Below are 21,570 nucleotides of genomic sequence, written 5' to 3'. Positions count from 1 at the left end.
GCCACAATTAAATCTTTCCACTTGCCTTTTCATACAATTTTATGCAAAGGTATTTCCTTGTGTTTTTATTACTTTAAATATATTCATGGTAAATGAAAAAAAAATTAAAAATATCAGAATTTTTAATATTCACAACTTGTAAAAAATCTCACTTGAATGGTAGCAGTTGAACTGTTTAAAACTTACTTGACTAGAGTTTGGAGATTTCACTGAAAAATATTCTGTAATAGGCTTTCCTTTATGTTCATGTAATTTTTTTGAACTTGGTGGAGTCTTTGCACTAGGTGGGGTCCTGCCCTGGCGTGTACTACCTAAGGTATTTTTAGTCCTATGAGCTATAGTCTTTCCTGAATCTTTTGGAGTCCGTAATAAACTATTTTCTAAACTTTCATTCTCCATAGAACAGTCTGTATTGTCTGTTGTTATAAAACTATCATCTTGATTTTCCTCTTTCAAACAAATGTCATTTTCTTCATTTTCTTCCTCTTCCCCATCTATTTTTTCCTTCTTTTTTACAGTTTTACTTTTTTTCTTTTCAAGAGGTAATTTATATGTTCCTAAACGTTTTTTACGCTTATGAGATCTTATTTTGAGCAATTTTGATCCTTCAGCTTTTGGAAGATCAGATGAATTAGTCACATTTGATTCTTCTTTTACAGATATTGCTAAACTTGTTGGCTCTTTTTCCACACTGGGAAATAATTTTGGCATTTTACTTGGAGGTTTAGCACTTTTCCCCATCGAACTACCCATTGTAGCTCTCTGGCGCATTATTTTTGGTGGATTCAATGATCCACCCATTGATGCCCTTGTTCTCTGTCCTCCAAGAGATTTAGATTTATTACTTCGCCCCAAGTTGCTCAACTCTTCCAGCATACTAGAATTCAACTTAATAGGACTATCAAAATCTGGAAGCTTAACTGTTAAGTTAGATGGAGGCAGTCCTAAGTTTTTAGCAACAATATCCTGTGATTGTTTTGAAATGGGGAGTGCAGATTTGCGAGCTTTAGGCATTTTTGTTATAGGTTTTACAGAAACACTTGTGTCCTTGGACTTCTCTTCTTTATTGTCCATATTACTTGCATTTGTTGGTGTAATACACCTTGAATCACCTACCGGTGTACTATTTCTTGAACTATTTCTAGAATTTTTTAAAATAGGTGTCCCCTCTCTTGAATTGTCAGAGGGAGTTGTTTCCCTTGAGGAATTAGGAATTTTACCATTTAACACAGTATGTAAATCACCATCAGATTTATCATTTATACTTCTTTCAGAGGATTCAGTTTGTTTTGTCCTTACAGAATGCAACTTTTCCTGAATATCACAAGAACCATTTTTTATTTCTGATGAATTAAGAATTTTTGTCTTATTTACATCATTTTTCAAGCCATTTATTTCACCATTAATACATTCATTCCCTTCCTTCATGGCGGACTTGACGTAACACAACCTTTCTTTCACAACATCATTCTACAAAAATGAAAACAAACATAAGTTTACTGTAATATAATGTCATACTAAAATGAAACACGCATGCTGTGAGAATTGCCTGGCAATACATAGTCCCCTAGCTACTGGTTAAAAATTCATTGTACTGGAACAAAATTATAACTTGATCTATAACTTGTCATGGTGTAAACTATATAACAAATATCAAGACAATATCTTCAAGCATGACATAAAAAATTGTGGAAAATTGATTATTTGAGTGAATTTTGTAAGTCCAAGGACCATAACTCTGCACAAAATCATCAGACCGGAACAAAATTTGAACTTAATCTGTAACTTGTCATGATAAAACTATATACCAATTATCAAATCAATATCTTCAAGCATGACAAAAAAAAAGTGATGAAAACTGATTTTTTGAGTGAATTTTCTATGTCCAAGGACCATAACTCTGCACAAAATCATTATAGACCGTTACAACATTTAAACTTGACCTGTAAATTATTATGGTAAAACTATATACCAAACATCAAATCAATATCTTCAAGCATGATAAAAAAAAGAAGCTGAAAACTGATTATTTGAGTGAATTTTCTAAGTTCAAGGACCATAACTCTGCACAAAATCAACAGACCGGAAAAAATTCGAACTTGATCTGTTACTTGTCATGATAATCCAATACACCAAATATCAAATCAATATCTTCAAGCATAAAAAAAAAAGTGTCGAAAACTGATTTGCCAGACTGACGGATAGACAGACAGACAGACAGATGGACGGAGTGCAAACCTAAAGTCCCCTTCGACTTTGTTGGTAGGGAACTAAGATCATATCAAAGGGAACATGTGTACTAAGTTTCAGGTTGATTGGACTTCAACTTCATCAAAAACTACCTTGACCAAAAACTTTAACCTGAAGCAGGACCGACGGACAAACTTGAAAACATAATGCCCCTAAGTGGGGCATAAAAATCGTCATCAAAGGGCAATAACTATCATAAGTAGTCAACTGAAATTTTGACTACTTTGACTTATTTGTAGAACTTGTCTTGCTGATCATTTTTGCATTTTAAAGTTTCTCTCTATTATAGTTTTCAAGATAAGTAAAAATGAAAATAAAAAGGAATAACTCAATAATGGTTAAAGTGACACTACCCAAATTCAACTTGATCTGTGTTTTATCAGTGGAAGTCAAAATTAAACATTGCATTGTATAAAGCATTGATTGTAGTTGATTCAACTATAGTATAATCATGGACAAAGGAAGATAACTCCAATTTAATAAATTACTTGATACTTAGAAAATAAAAATTTTGCAATTTTTCCATTTATAAAGGGGCATAACTCTAGAACAATTAAAGTGACGCCACCAAAATTCAAATTTCTGTGTTTTGTGGTAATAAGCATTGTGAATAATTTTCATAACATTTGGTTGAGGCAAACTCAAGTTAGAGAACGGAAACTCTAGAACAGTTAAAGTGACGCCACCAAAATTCAAACTTGATCTGTGTATTGTGGTAATTAGCATTGTGTATAAGTTTCATAACATTTGGTTGAGGCAAACTTAAGTTAGAGAACGGAAATGAAAAATTTAGCAATTTTTCCATTTTTAAAGGGGCATAACTCTGGAACGGTAAAAGTGACGCCACCAAAATTCAAACTTAATCTGTGTTTTGTGGTAATAAGCATTGTGTATAAGTTCCATAACATTTGGTTGGGGCAAACTAAAGTTAGAGAACGGAAACCAATTTTGGGACGTACGGACGGACATACAGACAAGGGTAAAACTTAATGCCCCCTCCGCTACGGTGGGGGCATAAAAATTGTAAACTTTGTCATTTAAGGGCAATTACTCCTTTAAGAAGTCGTGTGACAGTTTTGACGTATATGGACAATTGGTAGAGCTCAACATTTCTGCCCTGTCAGATTTTCTCTGTTTAAAACAGTTTTCAAAATAATAGACAAAACTTGCATTTTACCCCTATGTTCTATTTTTAGCCATGGTGGCCATGTTGGTTGGAAGTCGGGGTCATCTGATACATGTTTTTAACTAGATACCCCAATAATGATTGTGGCCAAGTGATGAGAAAAGATCACTTGGCGCATTCGGCCAGGTAAGCTAAAAATAAAAAGCTTTGGTTTTCGAGTCACATTTTCAAAGAAAACCTATTGCAGCACGACTTCCCAAAAATTTGGAAATTAAAATGAAATTTATGGGAAAATATTGCTTGCAGTCTCCCTTTTACTTTGGTATTGTTCATTTCTACCTTTAGAATTTCATACACCCATAAAGGACAAATCTATTGAAGAATAGGCTGTATCACTGAACTGGCATTTATTAGTCCCTTCAGTACTGACCCAGGGTAAAGTTATTCTTCGGTATTTCTGCAGTTACCATATGGTCAACTTGATTCAAGTGCTGAGAAATTCTGGCCCTTTTGTTAACACCAGCAGATTTTTACATTAATGCTATTTATTGTCTGATGTATATTCAATAATAAATCAGATACAAAATATACATGAAGCTAACTTATGCTGTGGAATCTTCACTAAGACAATTTGTTGGTTTTGGTTTAACTTGCAGAGTGTATCCAATTTATTAATTTTCTAGCCTGTGAGTAGATTGGCTTTGCATTCAAGGAAAAATTGCCACACCAAATACAAATATAGTGAAGCTACACTTTTTAACTTGAAGGTCAACAACACAGAGCCTAAAACCCAGAACCCTGGAAACAACAATCATATTCTGATAAAGCCTGTAACCTTTAGTTACAAATGTATATATTCTATGAAACTGAACAAGCATGCTTAACTATTTAACTCCTAGTACACAGAGTTTTTAAAGCAATGCAAGAATATTCCTACTGAAATAGAATAATTTTTTGTACTGATTATTCACCCTACATTACTGTATTTAAGACATGCTTTCCTACAGGTTTGCTATGGTTGATCATGTGAAAACAATTTCCTCATTTTCAAAATGATTGTAAATGATGAAAATTTGTCTGAGAAGGAAATCCCAATCTTAAAACAACCTAAGAATTTTCAACCTTTACGAAAATCAGAAACAAATGACAAAATACACTTATAGAACCTAAAACAACATATATATTACCTGTATTTTTTTCACCTGGCCAGGTAGATTGTGATCAAATATTACAGGTAAAGTTTCTGTAAGGGGACTATTATGGTGAATCAGAGAGCAGACTTTTAAATGTGATCAATGTACAAGGAACAGTTACAACACACATCATGGAAATGTTTGATATATTAAAATCAGGAGCAAGACACCAAAAATGTGTTGATTAGTTCAAATTCCTTTCTGCTTAAATAATGTGCTTTGTGTCACAATGTATATATACAAGTCCAGTGAACTTGTCATTGTTTCTAATCTTTTGTAAATTATGCATGTAAAATGTAGATTATTCCTTTATAGTTTAATCTCATCTTTCTCATTTTCCAACCTTCAAATCTTCTTGCATTCACTATTATCAACCAATGAAAATATGTTGCTTTTGTCTAGTAATGTACAGTCCTTAACAAGAGGAGTAATTGGCCATGAATTCAAGAAAATGCAAGATAACAACCAAATGAATGATCACATAATATTTATTATAGTTAAAAAGGTTATTTTGAAGGAGTGGATGTTTAACTTGGCCATTCACTAACAAACATAACATAAGTCTGAAAAAGGACAAAGTTAAGTTTGTTAGTGCAAATAAGATGTGTCAATTTTAATACAACTGCTTAACAAATATGTTTTTCTTTCCATCAGTAGTTCCACTTAAACGAACCTTATCCCAAACTTTAACATTTATTGAAATAGGCAATAGCTTCAAAAGTCAATGAATCATGAGGTTGCAGTCTTGTAATTGACTGCTCCATAGGCTTACATGCAAAACAGCTCATCTTTGAAAATAAAAAAATAAAAAATGCTACATAGAAAAAAAATTTCATGTTCATATCATGTATGTATTAATGTGAAATTGTGATTTAATCGAAAAAAAAGTGGGTCATGCCACGAAGAATAAAAAGTTATGTAACCCTGTTGTCAAAACAATTTTTTTCTACTTTCTGTTTGCTGTTTTTACTAGGCTGCACCACTTCCAGTAAACATGATATCCTTCCACTTTCTTGGATTGATATCCCCAAAAAGATGCAAGATTTTTTTTAAATCTATATATATGTTTGAATTCAGCATAAACTTTTAATCAAACAGAAAAAATTGAGTCCAGAAAAAAATTCTGAAAAAAATGGACTATTTTATTTACCTCCATGTTTTGACATGCACCGGAAACTGGAGTTGTAATACAAGACTGGTACCATGACTGAAGGGACGGGCCCAAACGAACTCCATAGAATGAGATGTACCAGTGCTTATAATACAATTGTTTACCAAATATCAATGACTTACTATCAGTTGTTACACTAATAACTTGTTAATGCTGCCATAACCTAGCTGGAAACAACGTGCCCAAGTCTTGCCTCCACAACTTTGTAGAGGTACGACAAAAATTACCGAATATGTCAATTTAACAATTTCATCAAAACTTTCAGAGCAATTTCCCCTGTGAAGGTATTCATACAGTATGAATTCCTTACTCATGATATCAGTAACTGGATTTATACATGCACAAACAGTCATGTACAACACCAGTCCACCATTATAATTCACTGGATAACCAATCATTTTAAAACAAATATTCATAGATAGACTTAGAGGGATATATTTACACATTTTGTTATAAAAGTTCCTTATTAGTTCGTCTGTGCAATGGTGACAGCTGATCCAGAAAACAATGGCATGTGAAAAAGAAATAACACTGAGGATCCAGATTTCCAATTTATAGGGTTAAATGATTTCATTACTAGTAACTACTGAAACTGCCATCTATTTAAAGTGTTGCATTCATTAATATTAAGAATACATATGATTTTTTTTTTAATTCAACTACCAGTAAATGTTAGTGATATGTATTAAAATAAGACATGTGTTGTCTTCTGTGTCTATATTTTATTGACTATTAATATTTTCTCACCAAGTAATCTAGACAAGACTATATGACCTATTTATAGCTAACAGCTCTGCAAAGGTTGACTACACATAACTTTTATACTACAAATATAGGACTTGCAATGGAAACTTTCCCAATAAAAAAATATCATTATTTGTACATTTCAAATGACAGAAATTCTATATTTTACAAGAAGTTAGTGCACATTCAAAGATATTTCTGTGAAAAGTTTGTAACTTGTTATAGACCATTATTGAATATTTTTCCTTAAAGAAACAAAATAAAGATACAGGTTTTACAAAACTACAAACTATCTTCTATTTTGTATTAGTACATTTATTCTATATTTCTGAAGTTAGTTACCGACTTAAGTGAACTTATCTTCATGAAGTTACTGACCGACTAATAATGTCTTTTGTGAACTTATAATTATTTTCAAGAAGTTACTGACTTATGTGAACTTATTTTCAAGATATTCACCTGTACAATGTACATCAGACAATTCCTTATTTTATCAGTATGAATACAAGTGAAACTTGAGACTTAAAAAGTTTTAATGTTACCAGTTTAACTAAATTTCATACTATCTCATAAGTAGATTCTTCTACTTACTAATACATGTACAACTGTACATGTAATACATTGATTTGAAAAAGGTCTACATTCTACAGACTTATGACACTTTCCCAGAGGCCTGATATTTCACATGCTCAAAACTGTGAAGTAGTAATTTTCTTACCAGGATCTCTGTATACAAGATACAATGCATAAACCACTCAAACTTCCTTAATACATAGAAATAACAACAGGATGAAAAACCCTAGAAAAAGGAATATGTTTCCTCCATGTACTGCAAATGTTTATGTTTTTAACAAATATACATATAGTTGCTTGTACAATTTATACATGCACTTCCTGTTCAGTTGAGCAGAGGATCTCTTCTGAGAATATATATGTACATTTCATTTGTTAGTATGAACTAGATGGTTACAGCTGGCAAAACAGGTTTCCCCAGTTGATTAAAATGAAAAAAAAATGTTAAAATAAAAAAAAAATCAATACTTTTCCGAACTACTCTTTCTCCAAGTTTTATGTCTCAGAGCAAAAATGTTGACAATTTAGAAACAGGCATTTCAGATTCAAAAATATGTGCAGAAAATAAAATGTTTGGGCTCAATTTGTCCTTTCTTCACAAAAAAAAAATTTATGACGTATCTGTATCTGGAGTATTTTTACACTGGACCTCCTAGAAAACTTTTGAAAGTTAGAATGATACTCAGGTCAACTACAGCAATACCTTACAAAACCAACCAGAATAAAAACTCAGTGTACATATTCTGTTATTTGTTGTTTGACAAGTTGTTATAAACATGGTTCAACTAAAGGATTCAATACAGCAGAAATTTTGTGTTCTGGAAATGAGCCAAGAAGTTTTATTTAAAATCAATATTCAGTGTAGGATACACTGTGTACACACATCAAATTAATTATACCTTCTGAGGTCTTCGGCAATAATGCACACACAGAAATGAGAAAATCAAGTCATACATCATGTACATTGTACAATAAGACAACAAAAACGCACACACAGAAATGAGAGAATCAAGTCATATATTGTATTCCGATTCTAGCATGTTGCCACTGACTACTCAATTGAATCAATTTACAATAGAACCTACATTTTGTTCCATTGGATATGCATGTAAAATTAGATACTCCCCGTTCATCTCTTATTCTTATAGCTAGGAATGTTACAGCACAAGATAAAACTGCATATATATACATGATATATATCCAGGACAACTCAAATATAAAAATATATTCAAGAGCTTGGAGTTTTACGTCCAAAAAAGCCAGTGTCACAAGTTCTGTTTCAAAATTCCCACCTAATGGGCAAAATACTGAAAATGCTCATGTTCACAAATATCAGTATAAAAAATGTATTAACAAGCAACTTTCATGTAGTACAAATGTAACTATATTCCTGTATAGTCAGGGCCAATTGAAACATATATCTTCTGGTTCATCTTAAATTTACTTGATTCACTTAATGCAATATTACAAAATTTAATCTTAAATCTACTGGTCCATAAACGAGTCTAAAATACCTTTTACCCTCCAAACACAAAGTTCACTGGCCTGTGGCAGTGGGCCAGTGATTATTCTACCCTGATAGCAATATTTTGATTCTGATCATGAGCAGAGGGACCACAACTACTCATTTTATTGTATCTGTAGTCTACTGTAAAATGTGTTGGTGCTAGTATGTGCTCATTTGTTAAAAATCTAATGAACAATATATGTAACAATGTCCTTAGCCTTTGGCAACCCTTTAGCATGTTTAGTGATATAAACACATAATATCGAGGTCCACATTAAAGGTAATATGAATATAAAAGTCTAAAAAGTAAATTTGGCATGTTATACACGTACATTGTAATTTTTCATCTTTTCAAATCCAATGCACTGAGCATTGATGACATACTCTCTTGACATAAGTTAATGTACAAATCAACTGCAACAGCTGTTACTTTGTACATAAATAATACAAATCAATCAACAGACACCAAGAGAACAATATTTCAGGAAAAAGATGATTTGGCACTGAGTAAAGCCATTTGTTATCCCGAGATATTTTTTTTTCAATATGATATTATTTTTTCAATATGATATTATTTTTTCTTATTCGATTAATCTTTAATCAGTATTTAAACTTTTATTGCCCAAAAACTTGAAAAAGAAAGACCATCTGATTAAGTTGATTTTCTCATGTTACAGACCAGTTCGATTGTCTGATTGTTTCGTACAGGCAAAAGTGGTGCATTCTTGTGAAGTTTGTAAAATCAGAGGACAATAGTTTCCAGTTTTACAGCTAATATTTTGTCATTCCAAATCACAACTTTAAAGCCAGTTGAAGCTATTTTGATGGCCCATTACAGAGGGGACATGGGGTGGTAAACATCCATCCTGCTACAATTGATGGACACGAACAATGATAAGGTAAAAAGAAATTGTGTGTTCAGGATTACCCATCCATTCCCAATGGTGAGCTCCGATCATAATGGTTTTATGACGATTTCTAGAGACACTTTTCACCAACAGATACACTTAATTTGTGGTAACCACTAACAGTAACTTATTAAATCGAATTTCTTAACAGAATACCTATACGTTGCACTTCTGTAAATATAGACAATGCAATTTCCCACAGGAACTCCTTTTACGGCTAAAACTCTGCCACTTTTACTATGCAGTTTCATAAAAAAATTATATCCTAGAATAGAAAGTTCATATGCACTATTTTTTTCAAAGGTCAAAACATAGGGCTGTGTGCCATATAAGAGTTTAAACTTGTACTAAATTTCTGTACTACCCCTCTCTTCATGTTGGGTCCTCCTCGAAATTCAAATTGGCCGCTAGCCATACTGGTAAAATTTCTTAGTTAAGTCTCAATGAGATGAAACATAGAAATTATATCTGGGAACCAGTAGGTTAACAAAACAAAATACAATGTATCTATGAATATTATATATCTCCCCAAAAGAGACGTGGTTTGTGAAACAGCTGTATTTACAAAGTCCAACCTATAATCATATGACTATAATATCAGAATCAGACTAGGTAAAACCAAAATATTTTCCCGGTTTTGATAAAGCTAAAATTTACCAATCCTATAAACAAACCTGGATCACACATATTTTTTTGGTCTCACAAAAAACATTTATTGTCATTTCATGTTTAGATTTTCAAGTACTTTAAATTCAGAAACTATTGGGAAGTTTATGGCAGAAAGTGAAACAACTCCCATAAGCACATTAGGCAAAAATCATAAGCAATGAACTTCTGTTTTTGAATACATGCTTTACTAATAAAGATAAAGACAATTTGACCAAAAAAAAAAATTATGAGCATCATCCTTTTTAAATAAACGAAGCCTTAAATATCATGTTTCTGACATAAGATTTGACAGACTTTATTGTTTCTGACATAAGATTTGACAGACTTTATTTTTTCTGACATAAGATTTGACAGACTTTATTATTTCTGACATAAGATTTGACAGACTTTATTTTTTCTGACATAAGATTTGACAGACTTTTTTATTTCTGACATAAGATTTGACAGACAAATTGAGTTTCTGACATAAGATTTTGACAGACTTGATTCTGACATAAGATTTTTTATACATAAGATATTTTGACAGACAATATATATTTGTTTTTTTTTGACTGACATTGGAAATCAAATCCTAGTTGAAAGTAATTTTTAAAACTCCTGGAAAATACTGCAGCCTAACATCTAACAAGATTTCACTACAGGTCAAAGAACTTTAACTGTTAGCACATTCAAATGTTTCAGACATAAGAAAACAAGTTTGACAGATCTTATGTAGGAAACATATAAGTTAAAACTATTGCTTGAATAAAGTTAAATGAAAGAATCAACATGTGTTTTTTCTTATGCCCAGCATGACTTACAGTTTTAACTGGCATATATTGGAACCTACAATGATTTTGAAAGTTTTTACAGCGATGTTCCTGACATAAGATTTATTGACAGACACTGAGCTATAAAGCAAGATATTTGAAAGTGAAAAAAAATATGTATCACAGATTTTTTTGACTAAAAAAAGTAACAAATTTGGGAACAGGGATGTTTGAATAACCAGACTACACTAGTAAATACCAGTATACAAGTGTCAACATAAAGCATTGCAACACATAAACATTGTGTAAAAAAATGGGAGTTAATTCTGTCAAAATTTTTGCATTTTTTCAACTTGTTTTAATCATTTCTACTTTAAACGGAAACAATCATATCCAAAAATTATTTTTATAATTTCTTCTAACATCATTATTCCTCAAAACATTCACAGATTATCTTTAAAATAACAGTAATAATTATTTTTATTTATTTATTCATTTTGACAGACATTTCAATTTCTTATATGGAATCTGCCCTATATCATTGTAAACAGTGTTCTTGAATACCCCTTTCCCGTCACCCGTGGCAAGTTGATTTAGGTCACAGGAAAGTGGAAATTCAAACCTTTGTCAGTGTTCAAGTAAAATTAAATTCCAAAACCTTCCTATTCATACAGACCAAACGATTGATGTAACCGTTTGTATTCTTTTATTTCAATCAAAGTCTCAAAGCGAGATCATTGTTGTTGGTGTAAATCATGCAGGGGTTCTAAAGTCAAGGGGAGAAAAAAACGTGTTCATGTGTTTCGCGATCACTGTCATAAATACGCTTGCCAGCTAAGCAAGGAAAATCTGTGATGTCAAGTATCCATCCGATCTAGACGCAAAACCCTATATAGCTAATAACTGGAACACAAACGGAAAAAGATTTAATATCTGGATCTAAAATTCGTGATTTTTAAGAAAATTAATATATTCCATCAAATGTTTTGTATATCTAGATGAACATGACATTGAATTATCAACACAATCACAAGCTAGTTAGACAAACTAATTAATTTCAAAGGAAATATTAAACAGAGTTCATAATTTCAAATCGAACTACATGTATAAACATGCAATAAAAGGAATAACAAAATTATGAAAACACTTTTAAAGTAGTATAAAATTCAGGGAAAGTTCATTAAACTTGTGGGAAAGTGAATTTTTATACCAACTTTCCCGTGGAAAGTTGCATATGTATAAAAATCCTAGAACACTGGTGAATAATGTGACTGGGTGAGTATTGCAATAATAAGAACTACACTGTGTATCATCACCACCGGATATACATAGTAGGTACTCTTGGCCTGGTTCTCAGTTCATTGTGTAAGAAAAACACATTACTGTACAAATACCAGGGTATAGCAAACTGGATACCTATATGTTGGTATATATACAGTACTGTAGTTTTTCTTAGACAATGCACAGAGAAACAGGCCAAGAGTACCTTTATCCAGTGGTGATGATACACAGTGGACTTAGTAGCATTCCCAAATCTAAAGCTTAAATTGTACCAAGACTTGAAGTGATCCAAAAAGTTTTGCACACAGCACCTAAGCTGTCTTCCCTCCTCTGAGGGCATATAAGTTCATTAACAAATTTAAACATCGCTAAATTTAGTTTTTTCTCTTGTTTTTTGCTTACAGTACTCTATAATACACACCCTCCCTGGCTATTGTAATTTTTTAGTTCAAGGCAGAGGACAATTTAAGAACAAATTTGGGGGTAACATGTGCATTGCCTGGAGTATCGGGATCCTGAGTTTGTCCAGAAATAGAGAGGCAACATTGGGGAATTTGACTAAAAATTGCCAGTGTTCTCCCCAGGGCCTTTTAGCATCATGGTAATGTCATGCTATATTGCTAGAATGTGATGCTATCTGAAATTAGTTTCTTAAAGATAGTGTTATGAATGTGATGCTATATATTTTTTAGAAACAAGAAGGTATTTCATAATTCCCTGTTTTCCAGGATGATATAAGAAATTTCTGAGGAGAACACTGATCACGGGAACAGAAACTTTTCCTTGGAACTCCTTTTGAGCAGTCAAGAATGTCACTCATTTGCCTGGTTGGTGATCACTGCATTTTTGTTTTAAACAATTTTAACTTTTTATTATAGTTTCTGTCAAAAATATTAGAAATGGATAAAAAATGTATTTCATGGACAATAACTCCTATAAGGGGTCAATCGACCATTTCGTCCATGTTTGACTTATTTGAAGATCTAATTTTGCTGGTTGCTTTTAATGGTTAAAATTTCTGTTTCAGTTTTTGAGATACAAGCCATAAACTATTAAATTTGTTAAAAATTTACTTTCAATGGGAGTAACTCCAAAATGGGTTTTCGAAATTTTTTCTAGAAATTCTAGATGAGATAGATCTTGGCTTGTTAATCAATTTTACCCATGTCAGCATAAAACTTCCTTTTATCCCTATGGTCTATTTCTAGTTACAGCGACCATGTTTGACGATGGATCATATCCTTGGATATATTTAAAGGAAGGCCGTACTTTGACCTATAATGGTTTACTTTTACAAATTGTGACTTGGATGGAGAGTTGTCTCATTGGCCTTCATACCACATCTTCTTATATCTATTCAGGTAAAGTTTTGTAAATTTTGGCCTGGAAATTTCAACCGCTAAGTTTTTATTTTTATTTTAGGAAGACAGACACCATGTGATGACAAAATCTAACATGACATTTTGACCAGGTAAGCTAAAAATGTAGGACCACCAAATGTTTTGTAAAATCAAAAGTTTACATTCTGTCTGTCCTACATTGTATGTTTTGGCAGAAAAACTTGAAAGTAGATGATACATGCACTAATAATCCAAATCTACATCCTAAACTTTAACAGGAACTCGAGTGTAGTTAAAACAAACTAAGTTTAGAAAATCTGAAAAATTGTGAATACACGGAGTCCTGTTTCTGGTTTTATATTAATGGTCGCCATTTGCAATATTTGTCAATGAACAAAATGAATGTGGTTTTGGTCGATTCTGTTAAGAATTTTGATTAGATAAGTTAGAGGTTACAACAAATGATTTATTGCCAAAGTTTTGAAAAAATTATCCCAAAACACTATGGACATCACAAACACATGGTTGTCTTATTAAAGTGCTTCAAAGAATTCACAGCCGTTTAATTTTTTGTGCCTACAACAAACGTAACCTGCCACGAAGACATTGAAATTACTACAACTAATTCCAAAATTAAAATTTACGACCATAATAACTAAAGGTATAACAGGATGCCAGTGTCCAATGATTTGACAAACTACTGAAAATTGATGGAATGAACCACAATGGCTGTTTTTGCCTGTATGAAACAGTTGACAATCGTGATTTCATACATGAAATAGGACCTGGTGAAATTTTGGTGGTCAGGTCAGTTTTCGTGAAGTCTTCTACAGCAAATTTCATAACTGTTTCAAAAGACAAGATTTTAAGTTATAAGGAGAGGGCCATCACAAACAGTTGGGTTCCCATTTAGGCGTGTACTGTAATAACTGGCCTGACAGGTATCTCTTTAACTATGCTGCCACCACCTGCGTTTACAGGTACACAGGGGACCTTAATAGACTAGAAATAGCTAGTCTAAGACAGAGAATGGTTTAAACACGGTGTCCTATCTTTATTATTTTTTCAGATGCAATTATCTCATGGCATGGGGAGGGATTTTTAACTTGGTCAAAGGGGTCAAAACACCTTGGAAATATTTAATCTCAATATTAAAACGAATGAATAACTCAAATGGGGGGGGGGGGGGGGGGGAACGAAAAGGGTTAGGAATATTCAAATACGCTCTAGTCTGTGGAAATGAACACACTCCTGTCGTGTAGTTTATAGAACAGATTGTCTCTAAATGAACCTCTAAATTGTCAACATATAAACTACCAATCAAGTGGAAACGCAAGGAATGGTACAAACAGACTATCACACAAATGAATATCTTCTGTCTTCTGACAATCAAATAGTCTCTTGTCTAGGCGTAGCAAGAGGGTCTATTCTCCCATGAGACAGTGTTATGACACCAACAACCAGAGACCAAGTTGGACTACTATTATGTAAGTTTACTGATGAATAAATAAGATATTTAAGAGCATAATTTTGTATTATTAGTAAAGCATTTCATACATATATCACATGTACAGTGAACCAAATTAAAGTTTTAACAACTTTTGGAGGTATAAATATATTTCTAACTATTAATGTATCCAGTTATTTGCCACAGTGTTCAACCAACTACCCAATAGTTTATATAATCATATCTTTGTTTACATATATATATCATCTAATAAATTATATATTTAAAATAACTGTACTTTGTTATTACTAATTAACCTCAGCCTCCTGGAGTAACCACAGGAAGGCAGACTTCAATCACATTTGAGATTGAGAGTATTTAAAAGTGAAATTTAATTGGCCTAGCTTCTCACTATTCCTATCTTAGAAAGTATACAGAAATTATTTGTGTTCTCTCTGATTACTGGAGCAACTCATGATCAGCAAACAGGATACTTAACAATAAGTCTTAACCAAAAATGGAGAGAAAATGGGAGATGGGGAAGACATGTAACTTTATTCCATTTTGTCTCAAAGAAAACAGGTTAGCAAATGAAAACTAGCCTGAATAAATAGACCCGCTATTTATATCTACAATTGAATTAAATCCATTTTTGATTCTGATCTAAGTCCATAATACTAGACTTATAGTGAACAGAAAATGTCCAAATATTTGGTAATTTAGAAAAATCAACTGCACTAAACAATTGAAAAACTACACAAATGTGTATTTAAAAAGCCAAATATTCTAAACTGCAATGAAACTGCTTAAAATCTCATGAGATTCATGATAAAAATATGAAGAACTTCAGCGAATGTGAAATATACGACAGTAAAAAATGACCGAAAATCTGGCAACGTATCTGTAGGTCTGACTTAGGAGGAAGAGCCCCCGGCAAACGGGTGCAAGGTTTTTATACTCTGATGGACTTAACAGGGTAACGAACAGCTTAAACGGGGAAACGAACAGGAAGCTGGAAACGGGCCTGACAAGTACGAAAAAGAATCCCTGATTGCTAGAATTAAGTACAATAAAACGTACACGATATGTTTACGGAACATAAAAATCATCTTAGTACAATTAACAATCATAAATAATACTGTTTTATTACAATAATCATGTAAAAATCGATCTACAATCGCTATAGTATTCATACACTGTTTTGCGGTTGTGGTACATAAAGTTCACCTGAGGTTACACACAGTCAACCTAATTTGCATAATCAATACACAAAAATCACTGTGCCGGAAATGGCGGCTGATGTACGAAAGTGAAACTTAACTACTCAAGTTATCTCGATTATACATAAATAAAAATTGTTGAACACTGGGAAAACGGAATGAATAGAACACTGAAAGCATAATGAATTGAATAAGAAAGGTGAGAACCGGTGCCAAAACTTTAAAATAGCCAAAAATCGTCTCATAACCGAAAATCAGGGCTTCCAAAATTATTTTTAGCCAGCCGGACATTTTTTATATTATCCCGATTTTAATCCCTTCTGAGTTCTGACTAAATAAACAAAAGGCAATTATGGTAATCAGTTGCCGAGTTAGCCATCCCAATGATTGACATTAAAAAAAAAGATATTAAACTTTCTTTGATTCAAATTCGAAGTTCTGACTTAAACTGTTAAATTGGCAGTGCATCATTCGAAGTGTGCAACATTAGCGTACTTATATCTGCCTTAGACTCTTTATTTGTGCAAAATAACGTTGTCAAAAACTTTACTTTCGTTTTTATACCGGATGTTATCTTGACAATGGTAAAACATGGACCAGAGACGGATACGTAAATTCCGTGTACGTTTGCAAAGCGTGAATGAGTGGAAGTAGCTCTTTCTACGTTATTTCTTCAAGAAAATATTCGAAATAAACGTGAGATAAAGGTATCAATGACAATTTAAGCATTTTTTTGAAGAAATTAGGATGCATAATTAAATTTCACACCTGCGCACATGCGCACACGTGTACTAGTTCAAACAGAGACATGTCTCTAGGTTCAAACAACGTGGTTATGACGATTTTTCATTTTCACCTTTTCAATTTTTTCATCAAATCATATTTGTAAACGTATTTCTGATAATTTAAATCTTTGACTAAATTAATTAGATGCAAACCGCTGAAATGTAAGAAAATAACTTTGAATAGACCGATCAATGTCCGGTTCAAAATAGTTTACCTGTCACCTGAACAGGTAAATTTCATCTGTTTGACAACTAATTAGCCTTGATTAAAATGAGAAGGTATTAAAGTAGGGGTTGTTTTGATAGTACTTAATGATCATGTCACTTTTATGACCGGAAATGTGTGGCTGTTAAAGGCAAAACGTTGGGTCAAAAAGATCGCGAATTATGTTAAAATGACCATCTCTTAAAGCCTTGAAAACTAAAAAGTAGATGGCCGTTTCATGCTTTGCCCAGCCGGACTTTTACCGGACATTATACAAATGTCCGGCATATATGACCGTTTTGGAAGCCTTGCCGAAAATATGTTTTTCGAAGGAATTTCGCCTGGCCAAGTCATTACAGTACATGCATCCTGGACATGGGATTTTCTATCTGGACGCGACATATTTGAAACCTGTGCTCTGGTTACACTAACTAAGTCTTATCACTTTAAATGGTATTCTTAAACTGTAAAAAATAATTAAAAATTGTGATTATTGTTAATATTTTTACTGAACAAATTATTCTGACTCTGCAAGGCCAGTCTTTGCACTTACTCCTTAATGTTGCTGCTTAGTGGAGAAGCAGCAAATACTTATAAAATTACTTTCAAGTCTGGTTATACCTGGCTGGGGTTCAAACCCACTATCTCCAGCACTCAAGGTGAACATGGTACATGTACCACTAATCCACCAATACGGTGATGTATATAAGATGGTGTCAATATATAAATAAAATGTGAAATTGACAAATTTACATAAATTAATGCCATTGGTGTATAATGGCAACAAAGATGTGCACGTTATCCAATAAATTCAAAAATTATTTGAAAATGTAAATAACCACTTTTGCTTTTTACAACGTGTAACATTCTAAAATGGAATACAGAAGTCAAAATTGGAAATCTTTGCACATGATCTCAACATAATTGCTAAACAATCCATCACTCATAATTTGGAAAACCATGATGCTTTTACATATGCTGTATTTTATCATGGGTTGTCCTTTCTGCCATTGATCACAATGTTTACACTAAACAGAACCAATACCTAATTAATATACACAGGGACAAAATAAATTAAAAGTGAATTATTTTGTGGCCCAACTTCCTTTGAAGGACTTGCTGGGCCCATTTTAAAGAAGATAAATCAGAGCAATCTCAGACTACAGACTTATGACTCAATATGTGTTCCAAAACATTATGCAGAGCAGATATTGTATGAATTTTTCCACACCAGGGATCTCCATGACCTGTATAATGATGGCACACCACCTTTGATAACTTATCGTCCACCATCACTAAATAATCTCCTCCATGGACATGCCATTGTTAAATAGTCACTGCCATTTTTCATTTGTCAGCAATTACATTACAATCAATTGCATAACCTCTCTTGTCCTATTAATCCAAAGGGTCCTGGAGCTCCTAGTTACTGTTTAAATGCCCACAATTCTTAGTTTGTTCTCTCACTATGAACCCAATAAAGTAAGAACACAAATGAGGAACAGATTGTCACAGGTGTTCAGCAATCTTTTTACATGAAGCAACCCAGGCAAACTCTGACAGAAGTAGTCTTTGACATTAGCTGTATTGTGGTACTCACAATCTTACCTGTATATAAAGTTTTAAACTTAAGCACCCCACCACACTGTAAATTTATGTGTAAATATTTGATTAAGCATTAAGCTCATATATCCCAAGTTGGAGTGCTCCGATATATAACGGAGGAAAATACCTGTACAGAACAGAACTCCTTGATTTAGAGAAACCAGGCTACATATTGAAATGACATTAATATAATAAACAATATATCTGTCTATACCCTATTCTTTACAATGAAATGGAGGATAATTTCATGAGGCAAGGGGTTTGTCCTTATAAAGTTCTTCCATGGAGATTCCTGCATACATAGGACTGTTAGACATCAGCCAATATGTTTGCAAGGCATCTAACTGCATGTTGTCATAACCATTAGATGATTCATTTATACAAAGTTGCTTGAAATAAAGACTAAAATCTTGAGCTACAAATGTGCTTACAACGTACCTTGTTATATGTATCAACAGCCAAATGTGTGCCATAATGATACCAAATTATGGTCATTTAATTGTTACTCATCAGTAATACTTTTCTGCCTTTGAATTTTCTAAACATGAACAAAAAGCTTTATCCATTCTTCAGAAAATTATCCCCCTTTTCTTTTATACAGCATAAGAACAGTTATGTGTTAAATGTTTTCAAACTATGCACATATGTAATGTTTGAGCGCTATTTCATATTGCAAAGACTGGGAAAAGGTTGGAATGCTTAACTATTAACGTTTTCTATCCGGTTGCTTCGCCATGTTCGTTCATTTATGGCTTTGGGTACCATTTGTCTTTGATAAACATGATAAATATTTGATTTTTAACTCATCTAAACAGAAATAAAATTCATACAATTAAACGTTAAAAGTTCTGTGAACAATGTCTTCTATACGAAAGGACTGTCTTTGTCGCCATTCAATCGTGCAATCAGATGGTTTACTTCCTGCCAGGACCAACACTCGACAACAGAAAAGCCACGCGATGTAAACAAATCGATCTTAGATTGCGCAACAATGACCCATATTTGGCGAGCTAAATATAGATTGAAACATTATATATATTATTTACATAGTCCTACAATGATTGAAAATAACTTATTTAATGATTCTGTACTCTTTCTAAACTATTGCTTTCTGACCTGCTCTGTCGTCTCTTTCTGTGCCGCCATGAAGAAGGTTGTGACCACGCATGCGCTCTTTATGCCGTCTAAGTGCTATTTAGTTCCCGCGGTTTTGTCACCAAGACACAGAAAGCACTAAACATAACGAACATATGTTTGTCGAATTTCTTATTGGCTGGAATAAGAAGAAATACGAGTGCATATCTGGGTAGAATTATATTGTTAAGATTTATTACAATATGGTCACATTTTAGGGAAATTCGGTAAAATTAAAATAAAATTGTTAAAAATGGTAAACCCCCACAGCAATTAAAGGCATTATAGGTTTTTTCTGGGACTGGTATTTACCTACGGAAAAATGGTTAAAAGTGTATAAAATTAATGAAACACCAGTGACAGCAAAATTTATCAAACATGTATATATCAGTTTAGTCTTGGTGATAACAGCCTGGACAAAGGCAGCAACAAAAATCAATTCAGTAATTGATACTCGTTAAATGAAAGTAACACTATAAATTTCGTGCGACCGATGTATTTATATCCACCACCCCAGGAATGCTCGAAAGCCAGGTAAAAAAATGAAAAATTAAAAGAGTAAAATATATGTATAATTTATTGGTTTTTTTTTTGTTTTAAAAGAGAATTTAGCTATCACTAAAACTTATCAATGAACAGTAATAAGATAGACTTTCTTCAGAAGCACGGCATGACGAAAAAAAGAATGTTTCCACTAAAAAAATAAAGGTATTGCCTAAATACCCTATACATTTGTCAAACTATGAAGAAGTATGTTCTGTTTGCAATGCACCAATGTTTTTTTTATTGTTTACGGACGGATTTGATTAGAATGATAAAAATGTTCAAGTTTCAGAAGCCTCATAATTCCGTGACTATCGACAGGGCAAAGATAATTCACAATAAATAATTAACTGACAAAGGTCTATATTTTATGACCGGACGCAATGAGGTAAACCTTAGTCACTAATATGTTTTTTTTCTCTGGATGGCAGACCTTAGTAATACTTTCACTTAACCTACTAATATGTTTTCTCTGGATGGCAGACCTTAGTAATACTTCCACTTAACCACTAATATGTTTTCTCTGGAAGGCAGACCTTAGTAATACTTCCACTTAACCACTAATATGTTTTCTCAGGATGGCAGACCTTAGTAATACTTTCACTTATAAGTTAAGTGAAAGTGTAGTGAAAGTGTTACGAAGGTCTGCCATCCAGAGAAAACATTGTCATGTTAGAACTTTAAGTGTCATTATTTGTTTCTAATGAAAGTCTGATAAATATACATTGTATCACCAGCTGTCTACATCAGTTATGTCTTCCTCTCCGCCTAGGCTTATCTTGATTTTCACCATTTATATATAAACATCAGTGGCGGATCCAGAAATTTTCATAAGGGGAGGGGGGGGGCACTGACTGCCTTAGAGGAGGCCCGCTCCAGTCATGCTTCAGTGATTCCCTATATACTAGTAATCAACAAAAATTTTTCCCACAAAAGAGGGGGCCCGGGCCCCCTGAAAAACCCTCTAAATCCGCCTCTGAACATAGGCCTAGTTATTAAGTCAATTTACAAAAAACTACATTCCGCTTTATGGTATGAAAAGTCCTTTGGCACTTGAAAAGCACGACTGTTTCGCTGAAATAGATGTGGCCGTTGATTGTGATCTTTGTATAAAATTCGG

At 33.0% G+C, this 21,570-nt stretch overlaps 1 protein-coding gene across 1 annotated transcript in view; it reads right to left on the bottom strand.

Moving 5' to 3' along the window:
* The window catches only part of LOC127730734 (histone-lysine N-methyltransferase EHMT2-like), a 61,827-nt gene extending 41,895 nt beyond the window's left edge, over positions 1-19,932 (bottom strand). The window contains exons 1-2 of the mRNA XM_052239262.1: positions 19,890-19,932; positions 187-1,470 (exon numbers count right to left, since the gene is read on the bottom strand). Of these exons, the coding sequence (XP_052095222.1) occupies positions 187-1,470; positions 19,890-19,919 (1,314 nt within the window). The 5' untranslated portion in view covers positions 19,920-19,932. The remainder of the gene's footprint in view (positions 1-186; positions 1,471-19,889) is intronic.
* Between the last annotated feature and the right edge of the window lie 1,638 nt (positions 19,933-21,570).

The sequence above is a fragment of the Mytilus californianus genome, unplaced genomic scaffold (assembly GCF_021869535.1).
Source record: "Mytilus californianus isolate M0D057914Y unplaced genomic scaffold, xbMytCali1.0.p SCAF_2, whole genome shotgun sequence".
Taxonomy (NCBI): domain Eukaryota; kingdom Metazoa; phylum Mollusca; class Bivalvia; order Mytilida; family Mytilidae; genus Mytilus; species Mytilus californianus.
The sequence above is the reverse complement of the archived record's forward strand: the minus strand, read 5'-3'. Positions and strand labels throughout refer to the sequence as shown.